Genomic DNA, 25,066 nt, shown 5'->3' with positions numbered 1-25,066 from the left:
ATAGCCTGACCTGGGACTCATTGGGGAATGAATCTCATTGTTCCCTCCCTAAGCATGGTCTAAAGGGAGGGCATAATTTCTGGGTGGGGACATCTCCTTGGCTCATGGACTCCAGATCTATTAGTGGCACGGCCTCCAACAACACGTCCTCTCATGTAGATTTAGTAGTCTAAGTCATAGATGCACCATTAGGCATTTGAGAGTCTAGTCAGTGGTGGTGGGTAATTCTCGTGTCTCGTGAAAGTAGCTGTGATAATATTGGTCATGCTTCTCAACCCATAAGCTGCATGTTTGCTAAGAGAATTTTTGTAGATTACAGATGGAGGTGATGATTTTAATTTATACATCTGATTTGTTATATTCTCTACTTGTCTATCACTACTTGCTCATTGTCCGTTCATTTAAGTTATTGAGCAAACATGAGGGACAAAGGGGGTAGCTCCATGAGTCACATGCCTAGTGGCAGATGCCCCAGGTTTGATCCCTACCACAAAGAACAAAACAACAACAACAACAAAACAAAAAACAAACCCCCAAATACACAGAAACAAACAAAATAACCCACCTTGGTGCGTGCGTGCGTGCGTGTGTGTGTGTATGTGTGTGTGTGTGTGTGTGTGTGTGTGTAGGGTAAGTTTAATATCCCATTTTAATGTTCAGTTACTAAGAAGATTATTGGTTGCTTTTGTTTTCTGGTCCTTTTTATTAAATAGTGTATGCCAGCTGGCTTATGAATGAGCAGTGACATTCCAGACATAGTGGAAGGATCCAGCCAGCCAGGGCCGGTCAGGATGCTCCCTAAGGCTCCTTTGCCATCTTTGGTTCTTCTTTCCCAGGACTGGGTTTGCAGCCACCTCTGCCTGTCAGCTTGGGTGGCTCTTAGAGCAGCATGAAAATTTACCACGCACAGTGTTGCAGCCTCTCAACCTCCCTTCCCCATGGTATTCTAGGGAAGTGTCCTCTCTTGCTACCCTATCTCCTCCCTCCCATTGGAAGGAGCAGAGAGTTCTGCAAACAAGCAGTGAGTTCATACCTGTCTCTGTCTTTTAAAACGGCAAAACTTTTTTTTTGAGGATGGCATGGAGGTGTGATCTGCCGTTGGGCTGTTGATTTCAAACCTGGCTTAGCTTCCACAGCCAAGACCTGAACTGGTTATGGGAACTCCATGCTTCTGTTCCTCTCCTGGTGAGGGAAAACTACTTTAAATCACTCAAAGCACGTAGACTAGTGCCTGGTACACTACAGATGACGGAAAACACGTCTTCATGTACACATGCTGTTGAAAATGTAGGGTGGGATCAAATAGAACATTTTTACTAACCCTGAAATGCAGAATGTCTCCATTACTGTTGCCTGTTTGCTTCTAGCCCAACTTATAAATACGGTTCATGATTTTGCTCCTCGATCCCACAGTAGACCATGGTCTTGTCTCCATGCCCTTGGTGCTATTGTTATTACATTCTCCTGACTTGGGTCTTGGCAGTCAGTGCTACATATCACTTTTTGTGAGAGAATGGGAACTCTCTCTCTCATTTTTGGTTTTCCCATAAGCATTTCCTTCCTTCCTCTCTCTGTCTCTGTCTCTGTCTCTCTTTTATTCCTCCAGAAAACACAGCAAGTAAGAGCTACTTTATAAATCTGCAGTATAAGATTCAAAATCTTGTAGAGGCATATTGCTGGTGAATCTGTCATGGTGGCCACACCCCTTTGGGTGTGGTTTCAGGCAGATGGAAGTGGAAAGAGGGACATGTGAGGCATGGTCTCTCTTGTGCAGTCTCTTTCTCTTGGGTCAGCCGATCTGATAGGAAGGACAGAGAGGGGCTCCCATGGTTCTTTATTGTTATCTGTGCAATTGTTCCTCAATAAACACCCATTTATCATTTATTTGGGGTCTAGTGAACTCATTACACCCTCACCATCAGAATCTGGGTTGTTCTTTTCTTCCTCTGAAGTTCTAGATGAGCAATTATTGGTTAAATGATGAGTGACCTTCCCTATTGGATTGTAGAAATTTATTATGTTCTGCCCTTTGTCAGTGAGACTGTGACTCAGTTGCTCTGTCTTAAGTCAAATAGTGGATCTCACCAGTCTGGTCTGGTTCCACCAGGAGAGCCTATGTTCATATTCTTACAGCTGTCAGATGTCAATTCTTCCTGCATCTATGCAGTACAAGTTATATGTGGGGACACCAGACCTTGAGCAGAAACCCACTTCCCCTTCGGCCTGGGAGCAGGCAGCTGTGTAATGTTAACTGAAAACAATTCAGTGCTATAAAGCTCTTGATAGGGCTCAGATAAGGGCTTACTCACTGAGATACCAGGACTTTCACACCCCCTACGGCTAGATGCCTCTTCCTGTTCCCCTGCAGTGTCTATTCTGGGGCCGGAGATTAAACCACCAGCCAGGAGGGTGAGAAGTCTGGAAAGAATTGTATGTAGATGGATGGCAGAAGTCCTTAAAAAGGGAAGCGTTTTTTTTCTTGGTGAGACTTCTCTCTCCTAAGCGGACTTGGAATCTCCTCCTAAAGCTGACTTGGGAAGCATAAAGTTTTTCTTAAAGCAACCGACCGGTCTCTGTGTCATCTATCCCGACCATCTCGCTACATTCTCGGATGCAGGCTGCACAGCAGGTGCGACACTTATATAGATCATACACATTCAAAAATAAACTAGACTTAAGGTTTTGTTATGTCTCTTTTCTTTCCCTCACATCATGGCTTTGCAGACTCCATGAAGTGGGCAGTAAGCAGAATTTGTCTGATCTTACTGTGTGAAAATTGCTTGGGCTCTAAGAATCAACACTTAGTTGCAAAAAGAACTCCAGCCTGTTAATAATGTAGTAACCCGATGCTGAACAATGGAAACGGGAATATAATATTCTGCAAATTTCTTTCAGTCACTGAAGATCTTATTAGACGTAATGCTGAGCACAACGAATGTGTCATTTTTTCCCTGGAGGAACTCTCCTTGCATCAGCAGGAAATAGAAAGACTGGAGCATATTGACAAATGGTGCCGAGATTTAAAAATTCTCTACCTTCAAAATAACCTCATTGGAAAAATTGGTAAGTCTCATTCATTTGTTTCATGACTTCCTTAGTGGGAGCACATTGGAAAATAGCTGAATAAGGCCACAGGGAAAGAGACACAGCCACAGAGGCTTCAAAAAGATCAGTGGTTTCTAGGAGCTAGAAGTAATGAAGTCACGGCCTGGAAGACGAGGGTGGTCACGTGCTGCTGTATGTGTGTCAAGATACTCAGAATGCATATCATCAACAGTAAATGTGTGGGTGGTGACAGGTCAAAGTAGGCTTGCCGAATGAGATGAGTCTACCACTCTAGCATAGAATGTCAGTAAAGCATGGAAGCCAGTGACGTGGAGTTGGTTAGGGAAGGACTGGGGTATGTGATATCTGTGAGTTTTGACCAAAGTTTCTCCTCTGAACATAAACTTGCTCTGAAGAGTAAGTATATATTTTTAAATACCACATCCCCACAGATTGTGTTAGCCAGTTATGCCACATTGTTGAGTATGGGGTATTGTGGTCAGTTTGGTATTCCCAAGTGCTTTTAGTTTAGAATGGCGTTGACAGGTGAATGCAGAAGTCGTGTGAACAATGATCAAAATGCTAGCGTATTAACTGATTATCTTAGTTGCTTTTGCGATGCTGTGAGGAGGCACCATGGCCGGGGCAACTTATGGAAGAAACAGTTCATTGGGGGCTTCCTCACAGTTTCAGAGCGTTAGTTCAGGACTGTCATGGCGAGGAGTATGGCAGCAGGTAGGCATGCACGGTGCCTGGGGAGAAGCTGAGCGCTTACATGTTCAGACAGTAACTACACGGTAGAGAGAGACACAGGGAAAGGCATGGACTTTTGAAGCCTCGGAGTCCATTCCCACTGACACACTCTCCAACAAGACCACACGGCCTGCCCCTCCCATCCTTCTCAAACAGTTCCACCACCTGAGGGTCAACTAGTCAACCGTGTGAGCCTATGGCGGTGGCCGTTCTTACTGAAACCACCACACTGATAAAGCTATTTGCAGAATTGCAGCAGAGGCTAGTGAGGAGACAGACTTGCTAGCACTGTCCTAGAGTAAACCTCTTGGTTACAGGCCAAGCTGAGCACCCACAAGTTTTCCTCAACCAAGCAGTCCGGTGCTTTGTGGCAGGAGGGAACTGGGTCATGTGTTCTCTGGCAGGGATACCTTAGAAGAGAAGAGAGGGAAGGAGGGAGGGAGGGAAAGAGAGGAAGGGGTGGGAGGGAAGGAGGAAGGAAAGGAGGGAGGAAGGAACAGGGAGGGAGGGGAAAAGAGGAAGGGGAGGGAGGGAAAGAGGGAGGAAGGAAGGAAGGGAGGGAGGAAGGAAGAGAGGGAGGGAGGAAGGAAGGAAGAGAGGGAGGAAGGAAGGAAGAGAGGGAGGGAGGAAGGAAGGAGAGACATACTATGCCCAGTTTCTTCTCCCAATTTACCTGTTGGACAAGTTAGTCTTTCCCTGTCCCCTGAGTCCCTCCTTGCCCTAACAGTGAATTAAGTGACAGGTACAAGGATGGTCTGCAGAGCCATTTAATAAGGGGTACAGGATGGCATGGGGGTGCTGTAGGGATTAATGTGCTTACAGTGAAGTAAGAGTTTAGTGGGTGAAAGCTGCCAAGCTACTAATGTCACTCCTTAGGCCAGACTGTCTTGGGTAGCCAGCCCAAGCCAGAGGCTGAAGGGACAAGTGAATAGAATTGGAGGAACAGATGGAGTGAGCGGAGATAGAGAGAGCCACCACGGGAGTACAGGGGTCAGCGTGGAGGTTACAGTTAACTTTCGAGGTATGTGCAGTGATTCTCAACAGGGATGGACAGTTTTGGTTATGATGCGTGTGTGTGTGTGTGTGTGTGTGTGTGTGTGTGTGTGTGTGTGTGTGTTGGAGGTGTGTAAACTCCTGGCCCTACCCAGAGGAGGTCAGGGACATGATTGCACAGACAAAGAATTATCCAGCTCAAATGTGAATGTTACTGAGGCCAAGAAACCCTAGCAGCACGGGTGCCTCCAGCTCGGTGGGTAATTAAAGATCGGCTCGAGGATTATAAAAATCCTAGATTTGCATCACTTTTGGAAGATTTAGTAAAACTATGTATTTCTCCAGATAAATATTCTTGGCGTCTTTTGCCTTACCAGGCACTGGAAACTCTGGCACACTGTTCAATTAAAAAGGCGGTTAGAGAGAACTGGGCTCTTTGAAGAACGATGCTGATTGTGCGGACCTCAAAGAGATCCCGAAAATTTCATCTCCACAGCTGGGTCCGTCACAATCACTAATTAGTAGCATAGTATTTCAGGCCCTTTCAGAGCTGTGAGAAAGCTTAATTTCTTGCTTCCGAAGTATTCTTAAATTAAGCACGTTTAAATTCTAATACTGGGATTTTTCAATGCTGCTCCACCCATGGGCACTTAGGCATGTATTTAGCAAGTAAAAGAGCTTCTCTGGGATCCACGCATGCTGCTGTCCTGCCATCGAGGTGGAGGTTTGCAAAGCAACCGCCTTTCTTTCCTAGAGCTCCCTGGCTCACTGGGTGGGACAGATGGACCGTGGGAGGAAGGCTCTGCTCAGCCATGAAGCAAGTGTGAGCCAATGACCATCTGGGGTTCCACTAAAGTGCAGAGCCTGTAGGTGTAGCCGCCAGTGATCCTCTCTCCCCACAGCTCCCCTGTGGGCCTTGTAAAGAGGGGGGTTGGGGTGGCTCACACGTATCTTTCAAGGGTGAAGGGACATGGTTAACCAGAAGTCTGTGGGCCTGTCTGTGGCAGTTGGTAACAGCAGCTCCCACAGTGGTTTGGGCTAGAGCTCTCAAACCCCCTTCAGGCTGCTGGAGAGGGCCTGTGTAGTTTTCACTTACAGTCTTTGTCTTTCTCCTGGCCGGTTGATTCCCTGTCTCTTGGGGGTGTTAACCAAGGAAGTTCTTCTTGTATGACTCTTGTGTGGGTTTTCACTGGGAGACTCCAACATTTGAGGGCCTCACAAATAACCAGGGCAGGAAGAAGAGCTCTTTGCAAAGCAGGTATCCCCCTGCGGGATGGCAACTTTAACAGGAATGACCGAGCATGTCTGTCCAGGATACAGACAGACTCTGCCTTTCCCGATTCTTGGCACAGAGAAACCTCCAAACATGTTGACGCCTGGATGCTCAGATGTTGCTGGAGACCCTTTTGTAAACATTAGTGCTGGTTGGATAATTTAATTACTGAGAGAAGATTAATTCATCTTCAGAGTCTCATCTTACAAAAGAGTGGACTTGAGGCCCCGAGGACTAATGCTGCTGTTCTCAGATCTCTGAGGCTAGAGATACGATTTATGTATAGACGAACTCGGAGTAGTGCTCAGTGCGATGCTAGGAAGTCATGCTTGCTATTCATAACATCTCTGAGCTTCGATGAGGCTGCCCAAAATACGCATGTTGTCACAGGGATGTCATCTTTTTTTGTCTTAAAAATTATTCTTTTAGTGCCCATCTTGGGAATCAAATTCTTTTGGCTCTACCATTTCCCTTTGGACATATGCATGGATTCTCTCTACATATGGGCATTCTCATTTGAAAAGAAAGAGATGGCAATAATTTTTTACCTCATGGAATGTTTGTTAGGACCAAATAGGAAACCATATAGCCCGTGAGATGGTTCAGAGGGTTGCCTTCAAGCATGATGACCTGGACTCAAACTCCAGGATGCACATGTTGGAGGAAGATAATCTGACTCCCACAAGCTGTCTTTTGATGCCCACGCTCATCCTACGGTACATTTACCCATACCCACATATATACACAAAATACATAAATGCAATCAAATGGTTTTTAAAATGTAATAGAGGCGATAAGTCTAGGATATAATATGGCATATACAAAACAGTTAGCTGTGTCTTATCATCAGCTGTTTTACAGACACTTAATCCACAGTGATTCCTTGACTAGCTCATGCTTATTTTGTGTGAGTGGCCTTCCAGATTTATTTAAAAAGATAATCCCCTGTCAGGTTAATTTTGGCTTTAAGTAAAGGAAATCCCATTCCCCATGGCTTAAGGGTCCTGAAACTTATTATTCTGTCAAGATAAAGGGGACTCCAGAAGCAGTGGATTGCTTTTCTCTGTTCCCCTGCCACAGGGTAGACACTACTCACAGGCAATTCCCTCATGACCAAACTTCAGCACTGTACGGCATATCGTTTCCATCTAGTAGTAAAAAGAGACAGGCAGAGAGCATTACGTTTTTGCCTGACTGACTGAATACTTGCGATGCGTGTCCTTTCCTACAGCACGTGACTACCAGGAGATGCTCTGCATTGGTTAATTTAACCCAGGGTTCTGTTCCTTCGAAACTGAACAGGAAATACCGAGTATTACGCCCCGACTAGCTTTCCTAAATGTAGCCCAGTGAGGCTGGAGATGGGTGGAGACATGAGCGAACATCGGGGCTCTTAAGAAGGGAGGAAGAGAAGAAAACGTTGCAGCAACCTAGTGTCTATTGTACAGTGTGCTGTCCAGTTTCATGTCAACTTGACATGAGCTGGAGTCATTTGGGAAGAGGGAGCCTCAACTGAGAACATTTCCCCAGCAGATTGGCCCGTGGCAAGACTTTGGTGCATCTTCTTGATTGATGATTGATATGGGAGGGTCTAGATCACCGTGGGTGGTGGGTGGCCCACTCTTGGGCGGGTGGTCCCGGGTGATCTAAGGTAACAAGCAACACCAGCAACGGGGAGGATCTCAGTAGGCAGCATCCTCCGTGGCTCCGTCTTTGCTGCTGCCTTGGGTTTCATGCCTTGAGTGTCTGCCCAGATTTCCCTCAGTGTAGGAGTGCTACCTGGAAGAGCCACCCTTTCCTCCCCAGGTTGCTTTTGCTCACGATGATTTAGCACAGCAAGAGAAATGACGACTAAGATAGTAGAGATCTGAAAAGCCAGCCGCTAGCCACATGTTCCCCTGTGTTTCTCTGTGTCATCTTCACGATAAGTTATGAAGTAGTCGTCTCCCTTGAAGGCTAATTAATTGTATTATCTGTATTTCAGAAAATGTTGGCAAACTCAAGAAACTTGAATATTTGAATTTAGCACTAAACAACATTGAAAGGATTGAAAATTTGGAAGGTAAGAATTTTCCTGTTTTGCTCATGAGGTAAAGAAAAACTTGAAAGTAGCTTTATACAGTATTGTAGATACAAAAAGTACATTTTAAAATTACATTTTACATAAATATTGCTCATCCCAGTTCTTACAAAATTCAAACAGTGGAGCGATATGTAAATTCAAAGGCAGAAATGTATTTCATTCCTTCCTAGCTTAGTCTCCTTGCTAGAGGTTGCTGTGGTTGGCATCTTGGAATATATGACACCATTCTCTCTTGTTTTTCTTTCTGTCAGACCATACTGCATATATCATTCTTGACGTTTTTTCAGCATGCACGTGTGTGTGTGCGTGTGTGTGTGCATGCGTGTGTGTGCGTGCGTGTGTGTATGCGTGCGTGCGTGTGTGTGAGTGTGTGTGACCTCGTGTGGATGTCAAAGAACCACTTGGAGTAGGTTCTCTCCTTCCACATTTTGGGTTCTGGGGACTCTAACTCGTGTTTGCCAGCAGGCATTGAGCTCTCTTTCTCCCCGGTCCTTATGATTAGTACTTTGAAAATTAATTTCTACCTTGCTGTCTTGATGTTCAGGCAAAGGGACCGGAGGCTGTGCGGTGCCATAAATGGGGAGGTGGTTAGCTAGGCATTTGTCTGCAGATGGACGCTTGAGGATCCCTGTGCTTTACTGGAGACAGTGTGCACCCTTATCTTTTTCTTCATTTTTCATTCCACCCACAGTTCTCCCTCCCACCCCTACTTCCATCCCCTCGCTTCCTCCCACCCCCTTACCTCCCCCCAGCCCACCCCCAGTCCACTCCTCCTCAAGGGTTGGGGCCCCCATGAGGAGTCATCATAGTCTGGCACAATAGTTTTGGTCAGGGCCAGGCCCTTCTCCCATGCATTAAGTCTGAGCATGGCCTCCCTCCACAGGGAGTGGGCTCCAACAAGCTAGCTCATGTACCAGGTTTATATTGTGGTCCTACTGCCACCAGGCATGGTATCCCACCCTAGGAATATTTAAAGTACATATTTATTTTTTAATTAATTTTTAAAATTTTAATTAAAAACAATCTTATTTTACATACCAATTCCAGTTTCCTCTCCCTCCCATTCTCCCACTGCTCCCACCATCTCCCCATCCCAACCCCCATCCACTCCTCAGAGAGGGTGAGGCCACCCATGGGGGATCATCAAGGTCTGTCACATCATTTGGAGCAGGACCAAGGCCCTCCCCCCTGTATCTACAATGAGAGAGTATCCCTCCATAGGGAATGGGCTCCAACAATCCAGTTCATGCACTAAGGAAAAATCTTGGTTACCCTCCCTGCAGCCCCATAGACTGTCCAAGCCCCCCCAAGTGACCCCCACATTCAGGGGGCATACTTCGGTCTTAAGCTGGTTCCCCAGCTGTCAGTTTGGGGTCCGTGATCTCCCACTTGCTCAGGTCAGCTGTATCTGTGTGTTTCCTCAGCATGGTCTTGACCCTTTTGCTCATCACTCCTCCCTCTCTACAACTCAATTCCAGGAGTTTGGCTCAGTGCTTAGCTGTGGGTGTTTGCTTCTGCTTCCATCAGCTACTGGATGAAGGCTCTATGATAGCATTTAAGGTAGTCATCAGTCTCATTATAGGGAAGGATATTTAAGGTAGCCTCTCCAGTATTGCTCAGATTCTAAGTCTGGGTTATCCTTGTGGATCCCTGGGAATCTCCCTAGCACCAGGTTTCTTGTTAAGCCCATAGTGGCTCCCTCTCTCAAGGTATCTCTTTCTGTGCTCTCCTTCTCTGTCCTTCCCCCAACTCCACCTTCCTGATCCCTCATGTTCCCCTCCCCACTCCCCTTCTCTCCCTTCATCTCTCTCCTACCTCCCTCCCGCCTCTCCCATGCTCCCAATTTGCTCAGGAGATCTTGTCCCTTTCCCCTTCTCCGGGGGACCAAGTGTGTCTCTCTTAGGTCCTCCTTGTTTCCTAGCTTCTCTGGGATTGTGGATTGTAGGCTGGTTAGTCTTTGCTCTTGGTCTAATATCCACTTATGAGAGAGAGTACGTACTATGTGTTTCTTTCTGTGTCTGGGTTACCTCCCTCAGGATGGTTTCTTCTAGTTCCATCCCATTTATTAACTGTCGATCTCAGGGTCTGTGCTACGGGTGTTATGCTCAGGAAGACTGCATTTATGTTGAGGCCTCTGAGCCTTTTGGACTTAAGTGTTGTTCATGGCGATAGACATGGATCTATCTCAGCTCACACCCTTCTTCAGCTTCTTTGTACGTGTCCTCCCTCTACCCCTGGTTTTATTTAGACTTGAAATTCCTGGGCTTACATATGTAGACTTTGAAATATGCTGCCAAAGTTTTCTTCTGAAGGATTGCATCAATTTATCTTTGCACCTGCTGGTCCACAGGAGTGTCATTTTTGTATGTCTTCATGAAAGCCTCCCTCCCACATACTGGAGCACACTTGGGAACATCTCACTGCTTGTCACTGTTTGTTTTGAGGTTCTGTGTTAGTATTGATCTTGGCTATGGTGTTCAGACACATATAAGATGTTGATATTTCTTCTTAGGTGAATTCTAAAATGTTTCCTATCATTTAGTCCATTTGTTGGTTGATTTGCCGTTTTGGATAGTGTACTCTTATATATTCTGGATCTTAGGCCATTGTCACATGGTACAGATATTTTCCTTTTATATACCACTTTTTCATGTATTTCTGCTATGACATTGGTATGCAGAAGTTTTACACTATAATAGAGTAAGCTATCAATTTCTTTTACAGTTTTTAAATACAGTCTATTTTGTGTTGAGTTCTACTTTCAGTGACTTAATCTTTCACACATCCTCTATAATCCATCTCAAGTTTACCATGAATCAAAAGATAATTTTCTCAAAATGTATCATGGTTGAAATAGTTGGACCATACTTTAAAATTGAAATATAAATTACATACCATAATATTCACCAGGGTGAATGAACAACAGTTTTTGGTACACTTCTATGTCCCAGAATATTTTCATCATTTAGCATTTACTACACATGCGCCCCCACCTTCCCTGCTGAGGACAGTATGAGGGTCGGATCAGTATCAGGAACACACGTGTTTTAATGAATTCAACTCTTTTCTGTGTTGTCCTCAATTGGGCTGGCAGCACCACAGGGGGAGGGGGGTACGTTTTCTACCTCTGAACATTTCTTCAGGACATAATTGACTTTGGCCTCACAAACCCCAAACATAGACATTTGGGTCCTTACTTCTTTCAAAGGTGGTGGGGGAGGGAATTATTCTGTGTGGCACCTGTCCACTTTCTGTGACATCTGCTGCTGGACCACACTGCTGGGCCTCACTGTTGACACACATACCTGGTACACAGTGCCAACCCACAATACTGGTCCACATTGCTCAGTTTGCCCTGTCCATGCTTCTCAACTGCCAACCTTGTTATGGTAATAGGCTGTGTGTTAGGGCTGAGTTTCTTGAACGACATTTGCCATCAACTCCCAAGCTCAGGCCCCGCCCTCCCCCATAGTCCAGTGTCTCAGCTAGTACAGATCATGAAGCTCTCTCAGCCTTTTGTCTGTGGCTCCTCCAGAACTGGGAAGACATCGTCTTAGTCAGATGTGATTCCGTCTTGTTTCTTGTATTTGGCAGTCAATGCCTCCCGCAGATTGAAATCCTATCTACCGATGCAGTGGACTCAACTCCCTGCCTCCACCAGAAGGAGTAGTCCCCAGTGGGACTTTGGAAGCAAGATTGGAGTAGCTCTCCCATGGTACCAGGTCCCCGTGGATGACATCCTGGGTCTGAGCACCAAGTAGCCCACCCAGTGACTGGTGGCCCTGGAGTTTCCTGTTGTACCTGCAAAAGCTCCATCCACAATAGCTCTCAGGCTGGTTCTGATATTTTTATATGAATTTGAGCTACTCTCCACTGTCTCCATTTCAATCCAAATGATGCCACTTAATATTTTATTTGTTTTGTTTTTTACTGTGTGGTAGACCGTCTGTTGACAAAAATCTCAGTTTTTGTTATTTGCAAAAAATATTTTGAGGGGGGTTTTCCAGATAAAGAATTCTTAACATTTTTTCCTTTCTCCCTTGATCCTTTCTCTTTGTTCCTCTTTCTATCTCATTTTCTGTCATCCTTCCTTTCTCTGTCTCTCTAATCGCCTGTATCTCTTTGTCATGGCCTGTAGTCTATTAATTGGATTTGGTTATACTCAGCTGACATTCCATGCCTCCTAAGCTGCACGTCTATTTAAACAAGCTTGTCTTTTTATTCTGCAGTCTGAGACATCTCACCAGATTTAAATCCCAGAATAATTATGCTATGCTAATTCTTCCTCATCCTAGAATTCATTTCATTTGCAATTAACCCTTTGTTTGGCCACAGTCTTCATGCTTCTCACTCACTCCTGCATTGGTTGCTGTTTTCCTGCAGCGCTGTTGTTATTTGATGGACGGGATATCATCTAGCGTATGTGTTCATGTAATTACAACTCTGATTTTAATCCCTTCCGTTCTTCCAATGCCTTCTCCGTGTCGCCTGCTGTGTCCTGCTCTGTGCTGTTTTCTTTAGGGGGTCACTCGATGGCCCGCAGTGTTCACAGAGGGTCTGGCGTGTTCAGCAGCTAGTGTGGACTTGCAGTTGTGAGCTTCGGTGTCCCCAGCCAACCTGCCTTCTGCTTGGCAGGGCTGTGTGCCCCGGGAGTGGGTGGCGCATGTTGACTGGCAGCTTTGCTGCAGAGGGAGGGGCGTGGTGCAGAGGCCGGCAAGCTGCTCTGCCACCCCATTCCCATCTGTCAACAGCTCAATTGGGAGGATTTCACTTAGGACACAGGGGTTTAGTCTCTTTGCCTCCCGGTGTAGAATGGGCATTTCAAAAGTGGCGTGTCTACAGACATAAATATGCGTTGTTCCTTTTGAATTTTTATCCTCCAAACCTAGAAATTGCCATTAACGAAGCCCCAAATGGAGTGTATCAGTGCGGAGATTCAGAACACTGTTAGTGGCTTTCTGTTTTGGAGGAAGAGGCCCCACTGTTTGCCTGTGCACAACAACTCTGTCATTGTTAGCTTGTGGTCACATGGAATGATAACAGTTACTCAGCATGTACGTCTATGATAATACATTTTTAATGTAAATGTCAGAAAGCTCTAATGACAGCTCTCTCTCTCTCTTTAGGGTTATCTAAGGGCTTGTTTCTGTTGAGAAATTGTTATAGATCGGGGAACTTCCCTTTCAACAGATGTTCTGACCATTCACCACTAGAGGGCAACAATGCAGCTATTGTGTTTCGAACTCTGTAAGGCAGTCTTCAGTGTGCCACCTGCCTTCCACCCATCTGGACAGGTGCTCCCGTCTGTGCCGTGTCCCCCGGCTCTCTGGACAGGTGCTCCCGTCTGTGCCGTGTCCTGTGGCTCTCTGGACAGGTGCTCCCGTCTGTGCCGTGTCCCCCGGCTCTCTGGACAGGTGCACCCGTCTGTGCCGTGTCCCCCGGCTCTCTGGACAGGTGCTCCCGTCTGTGCCGTGTCCCCCGGCTCTCTGGACAGGTGCTCCCGTCTGTGCCGTGTCCCCCGGCTCTCTGGACAGGTGCTCCCGTCTGTGCCGTGTCCCCCGGCTCTCTGGACAGGTGCACCCGTCTGTGCCGTGTCCCCCGGCTCTCTGGACAGGTGCTCCTGTCAGCGCTGTGTCCCCCGGCTCTCTGGACAGGTGCTCCCGTCTGTGCCGTGTCCCCCGGCTCTCTGGACAGGTGCTCCCGTCTGTGCCGTGTCCCCCGGCTCTCTGGACAGGTGCTCCTGTCAGCGCTGTGTCCCCCGGCTCTCTGGACAGGTGCTCCCGTCTGTGCCGTTTCTCCCGGCTCTCTGGACAGGTGCTCCCGTCTGTGCCGTGTCCCCCGGCTCTCTGGACAGGTGCTCCTGTCAGCGCTGTGTCCCCCGGCTCTCTGGACAGGTGCTCCTGTCAGCCTGGGGCCCCCCGGCTCTCTGGACAGGTGCTCCCGTCTGTGCCGTGCCCTGTGGCTCTCTGGACAGGTGCTCCCGTCTGTGCCGTGCCCTGTGGCTCTCTGGACAGGTGCTCCCGTCTGTGCCGTGTCCCCCGGCTCTCTGGACAGGTGCTCCCGTCTGTGCCGTGCCCTGTGGCTCTCTGGACAGGTGCTCCCGTCTGTGCCGTGTCCCCTGGCTCTCTGGACAGGTGCTCCCGTCTGTGCCGTGTCCCCCGGCTCTCTGGACAGGTGCTCCCGTCTGTGCCGTGCCCTGTGGCTCTCTGGACAGGTGCTCCCGTCTGTGCCGTGCCCTGTGGCTCTCTGGACAGGTGCTTCCGTTTGTGCTGTGTCCCCCGGCTCTCTGGACAGGTGCTCCCGTCTGTGCCGTGTCCCCTGGCTCTCTGGACAGGTGCTCCCGTCTGTGCCGTGTCCCCCGGCTCTCTGGACAGGTGCTCCCGTCTGTGCCGTGTCCCCCGGCTCTCTGGACAGGTGCTCCCGTCTGTGCCGTGTCCCCTGGCTCTCTGGACAGGTGCTCCCGTCTGTGCCGTGTCCCCCGGCTCTCTGGACAGGTGCTCCCGTCTGTGCCGTGCCCTGTGGCTCTCTGGACAGATGCTCCCATCTGTGCCGTGCCCTGTGGCTCTCTGGACAGATGCTCCCATCTGTGCCGTGCCCTGTGGCTCTCTGGACAGGTGCTTCCGTCTGTGCTGTGTCCCCCGGCTCTCTGGACAGGTACTCCCGTCTGTGCCGTGTCCCCCGGCTCTCTGGACAGGTGCTCCCGTCTGTGCCGTGTCCCCTGGCTCTCTGGACAGGTGCTCCTGTCAGCGCTGTGTTCCCCGGCTCTCTGGACAGGTGCTCCCATCTGTGCCATTTCTCCCGGCTCTCTGGACAGGTGCTCCCGTCTGTGCCGTGTCCCCCGGCTCTCTGGACAGGTGCTCCTGTCAGCCCGGGGCCCCCCCGGCTCTCTGGACAGGTGCTCCCGTCTGTGCCGTTTCTCCCGGCTCTCTGGACAGGTGCTCCCGTCTGTCTGTTTCTCCCGGCTCTCTGGACAGGTGCTCCCGTCTGTGCTGTGCCCTGTGGCTCCAGTGGGCAGGAACGAGGTACAGGGTAATTTGGGGCATGCATATCGAGATCAGGGGTGTGTAAAGGGGCGGTAAAGAGAGAAGGCATACTTTTTTTTCTGAGGTGCATGCACTTTTGATTTACTCTGAAGGGCTAGAAGTGAGAGAAGAGGAAGATGGATGAATGTATTCAGTTCATCTGCTACAGTAAATCTCAATTCGATTTTACAAAGGAAATGGGGACTTTGTACCCCCTCCCCCTGAGGAGGAGGAAGGGGAAGAGGAAATCAAAGTGAGGAACTGTTTCTATCTTTCTTTCCCTTCTTCTCTTTCATGTTTAGGATTCAGGGTAGAGTGAAGTGTCTCCTTCCCGTCTGTCCTCCAGAACCACCTTGCACAAACTGGAGGGACCGGAAGAGTCCTAAGTGTTTAGTTGCCTTCCCGCCGAGGCAGCCATCTTGTTGATTTCAGTGACCTCCAGGCCCTGGGGTCAGTAGCTGGCCTGCTTCAGGGTGGAAGGCAAAGGGTGAAGGAGAGAAGGCTTGCATTCGCAGGGGCAACTTGGTCAAGTTTGGCCACCTAGGAGCATGCTCATCTGTCTACAGCATGGAAAACAGGGTTTAGATTTTTATGTTTATGTCAAGTATAAGGAGAGTGAAGATTTGTTTTTTTTACAAACGATTATGAATATATAGAGAATCCTGAGCCATTCATCCATAAAAATGCAGCAAAACCACATCACTATCATAATGACTATCATCATCACTATCATCATGATCACTATCACCGTCATCACCATCATCACTATCATCATCATCATCATCACCATCATCACTATCATCATCATCATCACCATCATCACCATCATCCTGATCACTATCACCGTCATCACCATCATCCTGATCACTATCACCGTCATCACCATCATCCTGATCACTATCACCGTCATCACCATCATCACTTGAAATAAAGGCTAGCTCACTCTTAACTTCTACCATTACCATTATCAATCACTGTGCCATGTTTATTTTTCCGCCTGTCCTTGAACACTGCCATAGCACATGGGCAATATTTTTTTCGTTTTCTTCACTTTGATCATTAACTCCCCCATTTTGTAATACAGATTTCATAACAAAAATTCTTAATGTTTTTGATAATAGTGGGGTGAAAGGATACAGTAGAGTTTGACCAGTTTCAAAGAGTTGTGTGTGTGTGTCTGTGCATACTCATATGTGTGTGGGGGAGTATTTGTGTGTGTGTCTGTGCATACTCATATGTGTGTGGGGGAGTATTTGTGTGTGTGTCTGTGCATACTCATATGTGTGTGGGGGAGAGTTGTGTGTGTGTCTGTGCATACTCATATGTGTGTGGGGGAGTATTTGTGTGTGTGTCTGTGCATACTCATATGTGTGTGGGGGAGTATTTGTGTGTGTGTCTGTGCATACTCATATGTGTGTGGGGGAGTATTTGTGTGTGTGTCTGTGCATACTCATATGTGTGTGGGGGAGTATTTGTGTGTGTGTCTGTGCATACTCATATGTGTGTGGGGGAGTATTTGTGTGTGTGTCTGTGCATACTCATATGTGTGTGGGGGAGTATTTGTGTGTGTGTCTGTGCATACTCATATGTGTGTGGGGGAGTATTTGTGTGTGTGTCTGTGCATACTCATATGTGTGTGGGGAGTATTTGTGTGTGTGTCTGTGCATACTCATATGTGTGTGGGGGAGTATTTGTGTGTGTGTCTGTGCATACTCATATGTGTGTGGGGAGTATTTGTGTGTGTGTCTGTGCATACTCATATGTGTGTGGGGGAGTATTTGTGTGTGTGGGGGGCAAAGGTAAACATCCAGCATCCTCCTCTCTTCTCCTCTCCTCCCCTCTCCTCCCCTCCCCATTCCTCTCCTCTCCTCTGCATTCCTTTCCTCTCCTCTCCTCCCCTCTCCTCCCCTCCCCTCCCCTCTCCTTTCCTTCTCCCCTCTCCTCTCCTCCCCTCCCCATTCCTCTCCTCTCCTCTGCATTCCTTTCCTCTCCTCTCCTCCCTCTCCTCCCCTCCCTCTCCTTTCCTTCTCCCCTCTCCTCTCCTCCCCTCCACTCTCCACCCCTTCTCTCCTATCCCCTCCCCTTCTCTCCTCTCCTCCTCTCCTCTCCTCCCCTCCCCTTCTCTCCCATCCCTTCCCCTCCTTTTCCTTTCTTCCACTCTTCTCCCTCCAGCCACATCTTCTCCCCTCCCCTCAATTCCCCTTTCCTTTTCTCTCCCCTCTATTTGAGAAGAGGTCTGCCACTGCACCCTGGACATGCCATTAGGTTAGAGTGGCTAGCTAGTGATATCCAGGGTTTACCTGTTCCCACCCTACCTCAAGTACTGGGACTACAAGTGACTGCTGCCAAGCCCAGATTTCACGTGTGTTCAGGGGAGATGAACTCAGATCCTCATGCTTATTCAACAAGTATTTTGCACACTGAACTGCCTCACAGCCATGATTAACCACTCTCAAACTGAGCTCGTGGCTAGTTTTCTTTCTTTATGTGCTGACATAGTTTATACAGTGTGTTTATTGGCCATAGCATCATGTCCCACAGTGACAGTCACCTTGTGGCACTGGAAGAATTTGATCTACACTCGGCCTCATCAGTTCTCTTTCCTCAGTTGCTCCATTCTCTTTAAAGTTGTATTTTCTTTGATTTTCATCTGGCCAACTAAATAACTACTCTGGCATCCAACCTACTTGATCACCCATTATCTCCTTTCTCTGTTTCTTCATAATTCTCTTTTCTCCTTGCGACTCTTTCTGCCTCCATTGCTGTCTTTCTTCCACAAATATTCCTTAACCTTTTATATTATGCTAAGAAGTTTCTCGTATGTAGTAGGCAAAGCCTTTCTGTGGTGGTTTGAAAGAAAATGGCTCCCAAAGGGAGTGGCACTGTTGGGAGATGTGTTTGCAGGAGGTATGGCCTTGGAGGGAGTGTGCCACTGTGGTGGTGGGCTTGGAGCTTTCCTACAAACTCAAGGTACACCCAGTGTCTCAGTTTACTTCCTGTTGCCTGAAAAATATAGGGCTCTCGGCTACTTCTCTGGCACCATGTCTGTCTGCACACTTCCACGTCCCACCATGATGATAATGGACCAAATCTCTGAAAATGTAAGCCACCCCATTAAATATTTTCCATTATAAGTGTTACAGTGGTCATGGTGTTTCTTTACAGCAATAGAAATCCTGAACCATGTTTAAGACAGTTTCCCAGTGTCCAAGGAGCTCAGATTATAACAGAAAAGGCTAAGTTATAAGCATTCAATCACAGTACAAGAAAATATCAGAAAAGACAAAAGTTGTACAGAAAATTAAAACATTAGAAAATGTCTAAATGTCACAAAAAGAACAAAAGGACAGTCAGAATTTAATTTGGCACTCTACTGTGCAGTTCCTACATTTTATCTTCTGGTTAATAAGCAATTGATGGGAAGAAATTATGTGACATTATGTGAATATCCTATCACTTATCATTATTTTATGTGTTGGTTTTAATATACTCATTAATGATCCTGCAATTCTATTATTCTCTATTTTTTGGACGGCATTATACTTTAAAGAAGAATGTGACCTTCTCCTCCACTTATTAGCTCATTGTTCCTTCCATCATTTTTGGTACATGGACCCTTGCTTTATTCAGTGTTAATGCAGTAGATTGTGTTAGTACCATTTTCTTTTCTTTTTAGTTTGGTGTTCACATTGTTCTAAGCATGGTCAGCACAATCCTTCCAAACATACTCCCATGTCCTGCTGGGCTCTTCACGGTCTCTGAACATGTCTTTGCCCTGTGGCATGTCAAGATGTTGAGTTCTCTCTGTCATTTATCTACTTTTTTTCCTCATTTTTCCCTTCACATATCCTTGTTATTAGTGAGATTAGAAGATTCTTTTCATATTTCATACAAAAGCTAGTAGGAACCAAAATTAGAGTGCTCCTAGTAGGTTTTGTGGAAAAAAATATAAAAATATATAAAAATATAAAATATATGAGAAAAAATGAGATTGGTGTTAATGTCACCAGTGGTATAGCCACTGGCAAGCTGTCCTTGCTACAGTAAATGACCTCCTACCCAGGCCAAGGTGGAGTCAAGTGCTATCAAGGAAATGTGAAGAGGGGGAGAGGGAAACTATCATAACAATTCAGTTCCATTATACAATTTGAGAAATGAGGTCACTCCCCAAATGTGACGAGATTGCAGAACTATGAACCAATCTGAATTGAGTTCATTTTGTTGACATAATCAAGTTTATTTTAAGTTAACTATCCATAGAAAAACAATGGGAAAGCAGTGTAATAAAAATCATAGGGGGTCACCACATCCAGGCCCATACCTCTGGTGCCAGACTTCTCTTCCCCCAGAGGCCAGGCCAGCATCCTGAACCCCAGGTAACACTGGCCCTCCAACCCTACCCATGCTGGTCCAACGTAACTCCAACTGCCTTTCCTTTCTTTGTCACCATATCCTGACTCACACCTCTGACAAAAGTCTTCCACCCTATCAGAGGCTAGGTTAGAATGCTGATCCCCAGAGGTCAGACCAACATTCTGAACCCCAGAGACCAGACCAATTCCCTGAAAACCAGGCAGGAACCTCCTATGCCACTAGAAGCCAGGCCAGAATCTGAACCATAGAGGTTCCCAGCAAGATCAGCTATGCACATACAAAGTAGAAGTTCAGCCTCAAACTTGGGCAGCACCCCCCCCGTTGGACCAGAGTCCATCCAGGCTTTAGGAAGTTCAGTCCTCAACATGGGTGGGGACCTGTCCTCAACCACAGGCCACAGGATCTAGAAGACCAGAGAGGAAACAGAAAAAAAGGAAGAAAATGCTTCCCAACCAGACAAATCTAGAAATTGGCGTCTAGATCTATAATCACTGCAAATCCAGATGCCTATAGGTAAGAACACAAACAACAATATTCAGGGCAATATGTCACCACCAGAGCCTATCCATCCAAATACAGCAAGCCCTAAATATTCCAAAGCACAAGAAGATGATCTTAAATCCAACTTTATAATGATGATTGGGATCACTAAAGAGGAGACAAAAAACTTCCTTAAAGAAATAGAGGGAAAGACAACCAAAAACTTGGAGAAAAATCAACAAATATCTTAAAGAATGCCAAGGAAGCTAATAATAAAACTAAACCAACATTTGAAGGGAAGTATTCAAGACATGAAAGCCAAATAAAAGCAACAAAGGAAACACAAACTAAGAGAATTCAGGAAATGGAAAATCTGGGTAAGCAAACACGAACCACAGATGCAAACATCACCAACAGAATTAAAGAAATGGAAGAAAGAATCTTAGGTGCTGAAGATAAAATAGAAGGAAGAGATTCATTGGCCAAAGAAAATGTCAGTTCTAAAAGATTTCCTACATAAAACATTCAGGAAATCTGGAACAACATGAAAAAGTTAAGTCAAGGTCAGATAAACAACTTAAATAAACCAATAACCCCTAAGGAAATAGAAGTCATCATTAAAAGTCTCTCAACCAAAAAAAATCACAGGGCCAAATGGTTTTAAAGCAGAATTCTATCAGACTTACAAAGAAGAGCTAATCCCAATACCTTTTAAATTATTCCACAAAATATAAATGGAAGGAACATTGCCAAATTCTTCCTATGAGGTCACAGTCTCCCTAATATCAAAACCACACAGAGACTCAACAAAGAGAAGTACAGACCAATTTCACTCAAGAGCTTTGACCTAAAAATACTCATGAATATAAGAACACATCAAAATGATTGTTCACCATGATCAAGTAGACTTCATCCCAGGGATACAGGGATGGTTCAACATACGAAAAATCTGTCAATGTAATTCACCATATAAACAAACCGAAAGAAAAATCCACGTGATCATGTTATTAGATGCTGAAAAATCCTTTGACAAAATCCAACAGTCCTTCATGCTAAAAGTCTCGGAAAGATCAGGGATAAAATGGACATACCTAGACATAATAAATGCAATGTATAGTAAGCCAAAAACCAACATCAAATTATATGGAGAGAAACTCAAAGCAATTCCACTAATATCAGGAAAAAGACAAGGCTGTCCACTCTCTCCATATCTGTTTGATATAGTACTTGAATTTCTAGCTAGAGCAATAAGAAATAAAGGAGATCAAGGGGATACAAATTGGAAAGGAAGAAGTCACTGTATCATTATCCTCAATTGATATTATAGCACATATTAGCAACCCCAAAATAATATCAGGGAACTACTACAGCTGATTAACACCTTTAGTTAAGTGACTTAGTACAAGATTAACTTAAAAAATCAATAGCCATCCTATATACAAACAATAAATGGGCTGGGAAAGAAATCAAGGAAACAACACCCTTCACAATAGCTACAAGTAATAGAAAATATTTTGGTGTAACTATACCCAAGCAAGTGATAGACCAGTATAACAAGTATTTCAAGTCATTGAAGAAAGAAATTGAAGAAGATACCACAAGATGGAAAGATGTCTCATGCTCATGGATCCATAGGATCAACATAGTAAAAATGACCATCTTACCGAAAACAATTTACAGATTAAGTACAATCCCCATTAAAATTCCAACACAATTCCTTACAGACCTTGAAGGAACAATACTCTACTTCATATGGAAAAAAATTGTGGCATAGCTAAAATAATCCTGCAAAATAAAAGAGCTTCTGGAGGTACAACCATCCCATATTTCAAGTTGTACTACAGGACTATAGTAAGAAAAACATCATGGTATTGGCATAAAACAGACTGGTGGATCAATGAAATGGAATCAGAAACCCTGACATAAATCCACACATCTACAGACACCCAATTTTTGACAAAGAAGCCAAAATTATACAATGGAAAAAAAGCATCTTCAACAAATGACTCTGGTATAACTGAATGTAAATATATATAGAAGAATGCAAATAGATCCTAATCTATAACCCTGCACAAAACTTAAGTCCAAGTGGATCAAAGACCTCAAAATAAATCCAGATACCCTGAACCTGACAGAAGACAACATGGAGAATAGCCTTGAATGCATTGGAAAAGGAGACAACTTCCCGAATAGAACACCAGTAGTGCAGACACTAAGATCAACAATTAATAAATGGGGCCTCATGAAACTAAAAATATTCTGTAAGGCAGAGGACACCTTCAGTAGGACAAAACAGCAGCCTACAGAATGGGTAAAACTGCACCAACCCCCACATCTGCTAGAGTGTTGATTTCCAAAATATATAAGGAACTCAAGAAACTAGACATCAAAAAACCAAATAATCCAATTAAAAATGGGGTGCAGATCTAAACAGAGAATTCTCATCAGAAAAATCTCGAATAGATGAAAGACACTTAAGGAATTGCTCATCATCCTTAGCTATCAGGGAGATGCATTCAAAATGACTCTGAGATTCCATCTTACATCTGTTAGAATGGCTAAGATCAAATCTCAAGTGACAGTTAATACTTGAGAGGGTGTGTAGCAAGAGGAGCACTCCTCCATTGCTGATGGGAGTGCACACTTGTACGGAAACTTTGGAAATCAATAGGGCAGCTTCTCAGAAAATTGGGGAATCAACCTACCTCAAGACCCAGCTATACTACTCTTGGGCATATACCAAAAGGTACTCAATCATACTACAAGGACACTTGCTCAGCTATGATCATAGGAGCTTTATTCCTAACAGCCAGAACCTGGAAACAACCTAGATGCCCCTCAACTGCAGAGTGGATAAACAAAATGGGGTACATTCACACAATGGAGTATTACTCAGCTGTTGAAAACAATGCCAATACGAAATTCAAAGTCAAATGATGGAACTAGAAAAGAAATCATCTTGAGGGAGGTAACCCCGGGCCTAGAAAGACAAGCATGATACCATACGTGTTTATTAGCAATAAAGAGAAGGATAGCCATGTTACAATCCACAGACCCAGAGAGGCTAGATAGTAAGCCATAGCCATTTTTCTATGTTTTTTTTCTTTTCCCTTTTTCTTCTTATCTTGACAGGATGTGAATGGCTGACAAAACTTGACTTGACTGTAAATTTCATTGGTGAGCTCAGCAGCGTCAAAACCCTGAAACACAACATCCACCTGAAGGAGCTCTTCCTCATGGGCAACCCGTGTGCTGACTTTGATGGCTACAGGCAGTTCGTGGTGGTGACCTTACAACAGCTAAAGGTATGCTTAGAGTACAGGTGAGCAAAAAGGAGAAAGAAAAAAGAAAGCAGGAAATGGGGAGAAAGATGAAAAGGACCAATCATGGTAATTCCCGGTGTCTTCCTGGAATTGTTAGTGAAAATTTGTGACTTCAGAGATGGGAATCCTCTAGAGAATAAAATCGCATTCATTGATTTCTAAACCTTTGCCATTGTTTCTGAAACTCTATAGAATCTTGAAAAGGTAAGTCCCGTATGTCCGTGTTGGGCCCTTCTCGGGTCCGTGAGGGAGACTCTATGCCTCTCTCCTGCCTAACAGGTCTGGCTGGCACGATTTGGCAGTCTTTGCCTCCTATGCTTGTCACTCTGACTCTGCCTTTGTCTTCTCAAGCTGTGCTTAGGCCTCTGTCCCTTCTCATGGAGTTCTGTTTGTAATTATACCACTTGTATGACATTACTCCAGTAAGTTTTTTTTTCTGCCACAAATGAAATATACCTTCCGTGTCCCTTTTTCCAAATAGTCAGTTTGTAGTCCTGGAGTTAGAACCTCAATTCAGCCTCTAAGAACAGAGGAGGGGTTTGGAGACCCAACCTTTGCAAGTGTTTCCTGGTGTCTGCACCACTGCAGATAGTGAGTGGGCACTGGCCACGCCAGCACACCTCACAGTGTTACTAAATGTGACCTGTGAGCTCCAGATCCCTTTTACCTTACTCTTCTTTGGCTGGATGTTGTCTGTTCCTGTAGGATATTGTAGTAAAGGCAAGTTAAGCTCAGTCGCTTTTCTGTAGTGACCCAGGCACAATTATCATCAGTGAACATGCACCAATGAAAGTATCACTAGTAAGTGCATATCCATGCATGGTGACGATCAATGTGGACCCATGATAGTTATCCTCAGTAAGCAAGGACCAATGATGGTGTCACTGGTAAGTGCGTATTGATGCATGGGTACCATCAGTGTGGACCTATGGCAGTTATCCTCAGTAAGCATGGATATCACTAGTCAATAAGTGTGAACCCAGGCAAAGTATCATCACCAAGCATGAACTCACTGCTGCCCCAGATGCAGGGACCTAGCCTTGAGGAAGGCCTGCCCACCTCAGACTGGGTCGGTCAGACTCGGAAAATACATAGGAGAAGTTTGAACATTGCCTAGAAGAAATCTTCAAATAAATGAGGTCCCCACACTAGGTGGCTGGGCACAGGGCCAAATGCGAAGCCAGTCCTCTGTATGAGGTCTCTAGTCTGGAAGGTGATAGAGGGCTATTTTGTCATGTTCTTAGGAACAGTACATGTGATTTAATAAATTTTTAAAACATTTATGAAGACATACATCAAACAGGCAAATGTGCTCCACAACCAAGGACAGCACCTTGCTTCCCCAAGTTCATCAGAACCCTAGGCTAAAAAATTCTCTTTAGCGAGACTCTTCCAATCTAATACAATAATGTCTAATCCATAGTTATGTTAATATTTTATGGTCTCATTTACATACACATACTAATATTTACTTACAAATTTGCATGTTGTGCTTATTACAGAGATTCCGTTTATTTATGTCATGAATATATTTCATTTAGAATTTTCCAAGTTGATAAGACCTTAACTCAAGCTTAAACTGAGTTGCTTTTAGAAAGTGCACTGCAACCACTTACTACCATAAATGATAGCTTCAACTGGAGTCAGATTTATCACCATGGCCTCAGGCTTCATGGACAGATGCTGGAGACAAAGAGCCTTTGAAAAGTCCAGAACTCTT

The 25,066-nt window shown here is 45.4% G+C and overlaps 1 protein-coding gene across 1 annotated transcript in view; it reads left to right on the top strand.

Moving 5' to 3' along the window:
• Nucleotides 1-25,066, top strand: part of Dnaaf11 (dynein axonemal assembly factor 11) — an 86,394-nt gene that overhangs the window by 5,092 nt on the left and 56,236 nt on the right. The window contains exons 2-4 of the mRNA XM_005078701.4: nt 2,896-3,063; nt 8,049-8,126; nt 23,156-23,328. Coding sequence (XP_005078758.3) covers nt 2,896-3,063; nt 8,049-8,126; nt 23,156-23,328 — 419 coding nt within the window. The remainder of the gene's footprint in view (nt 1-2,895; nt 3,064-8,048; nt 8,127-23,155; nt 23,329-25,066) is intronic.

The sequence above is a fragment of the Mesocricetus auratus genome, unplaced genomic scaffold (assembly GCF_017639785.1).
Source record: "Mesocricetus auratus isolate SY011 unplaced genomic scaffold, BCM_Maur_2.0 Super-Scaffold_100023, whole genome shotgun sequence".
Lineage (NCBI taxonomy): Eukaryota > Metazoa > Chordata > Mammalia > Rodentia > Cricetidae > Mesocricetus > Mesocricetus auratus.
This window is presented reverse-complemented; position numbering and strand designations above follow the sequence as displayed.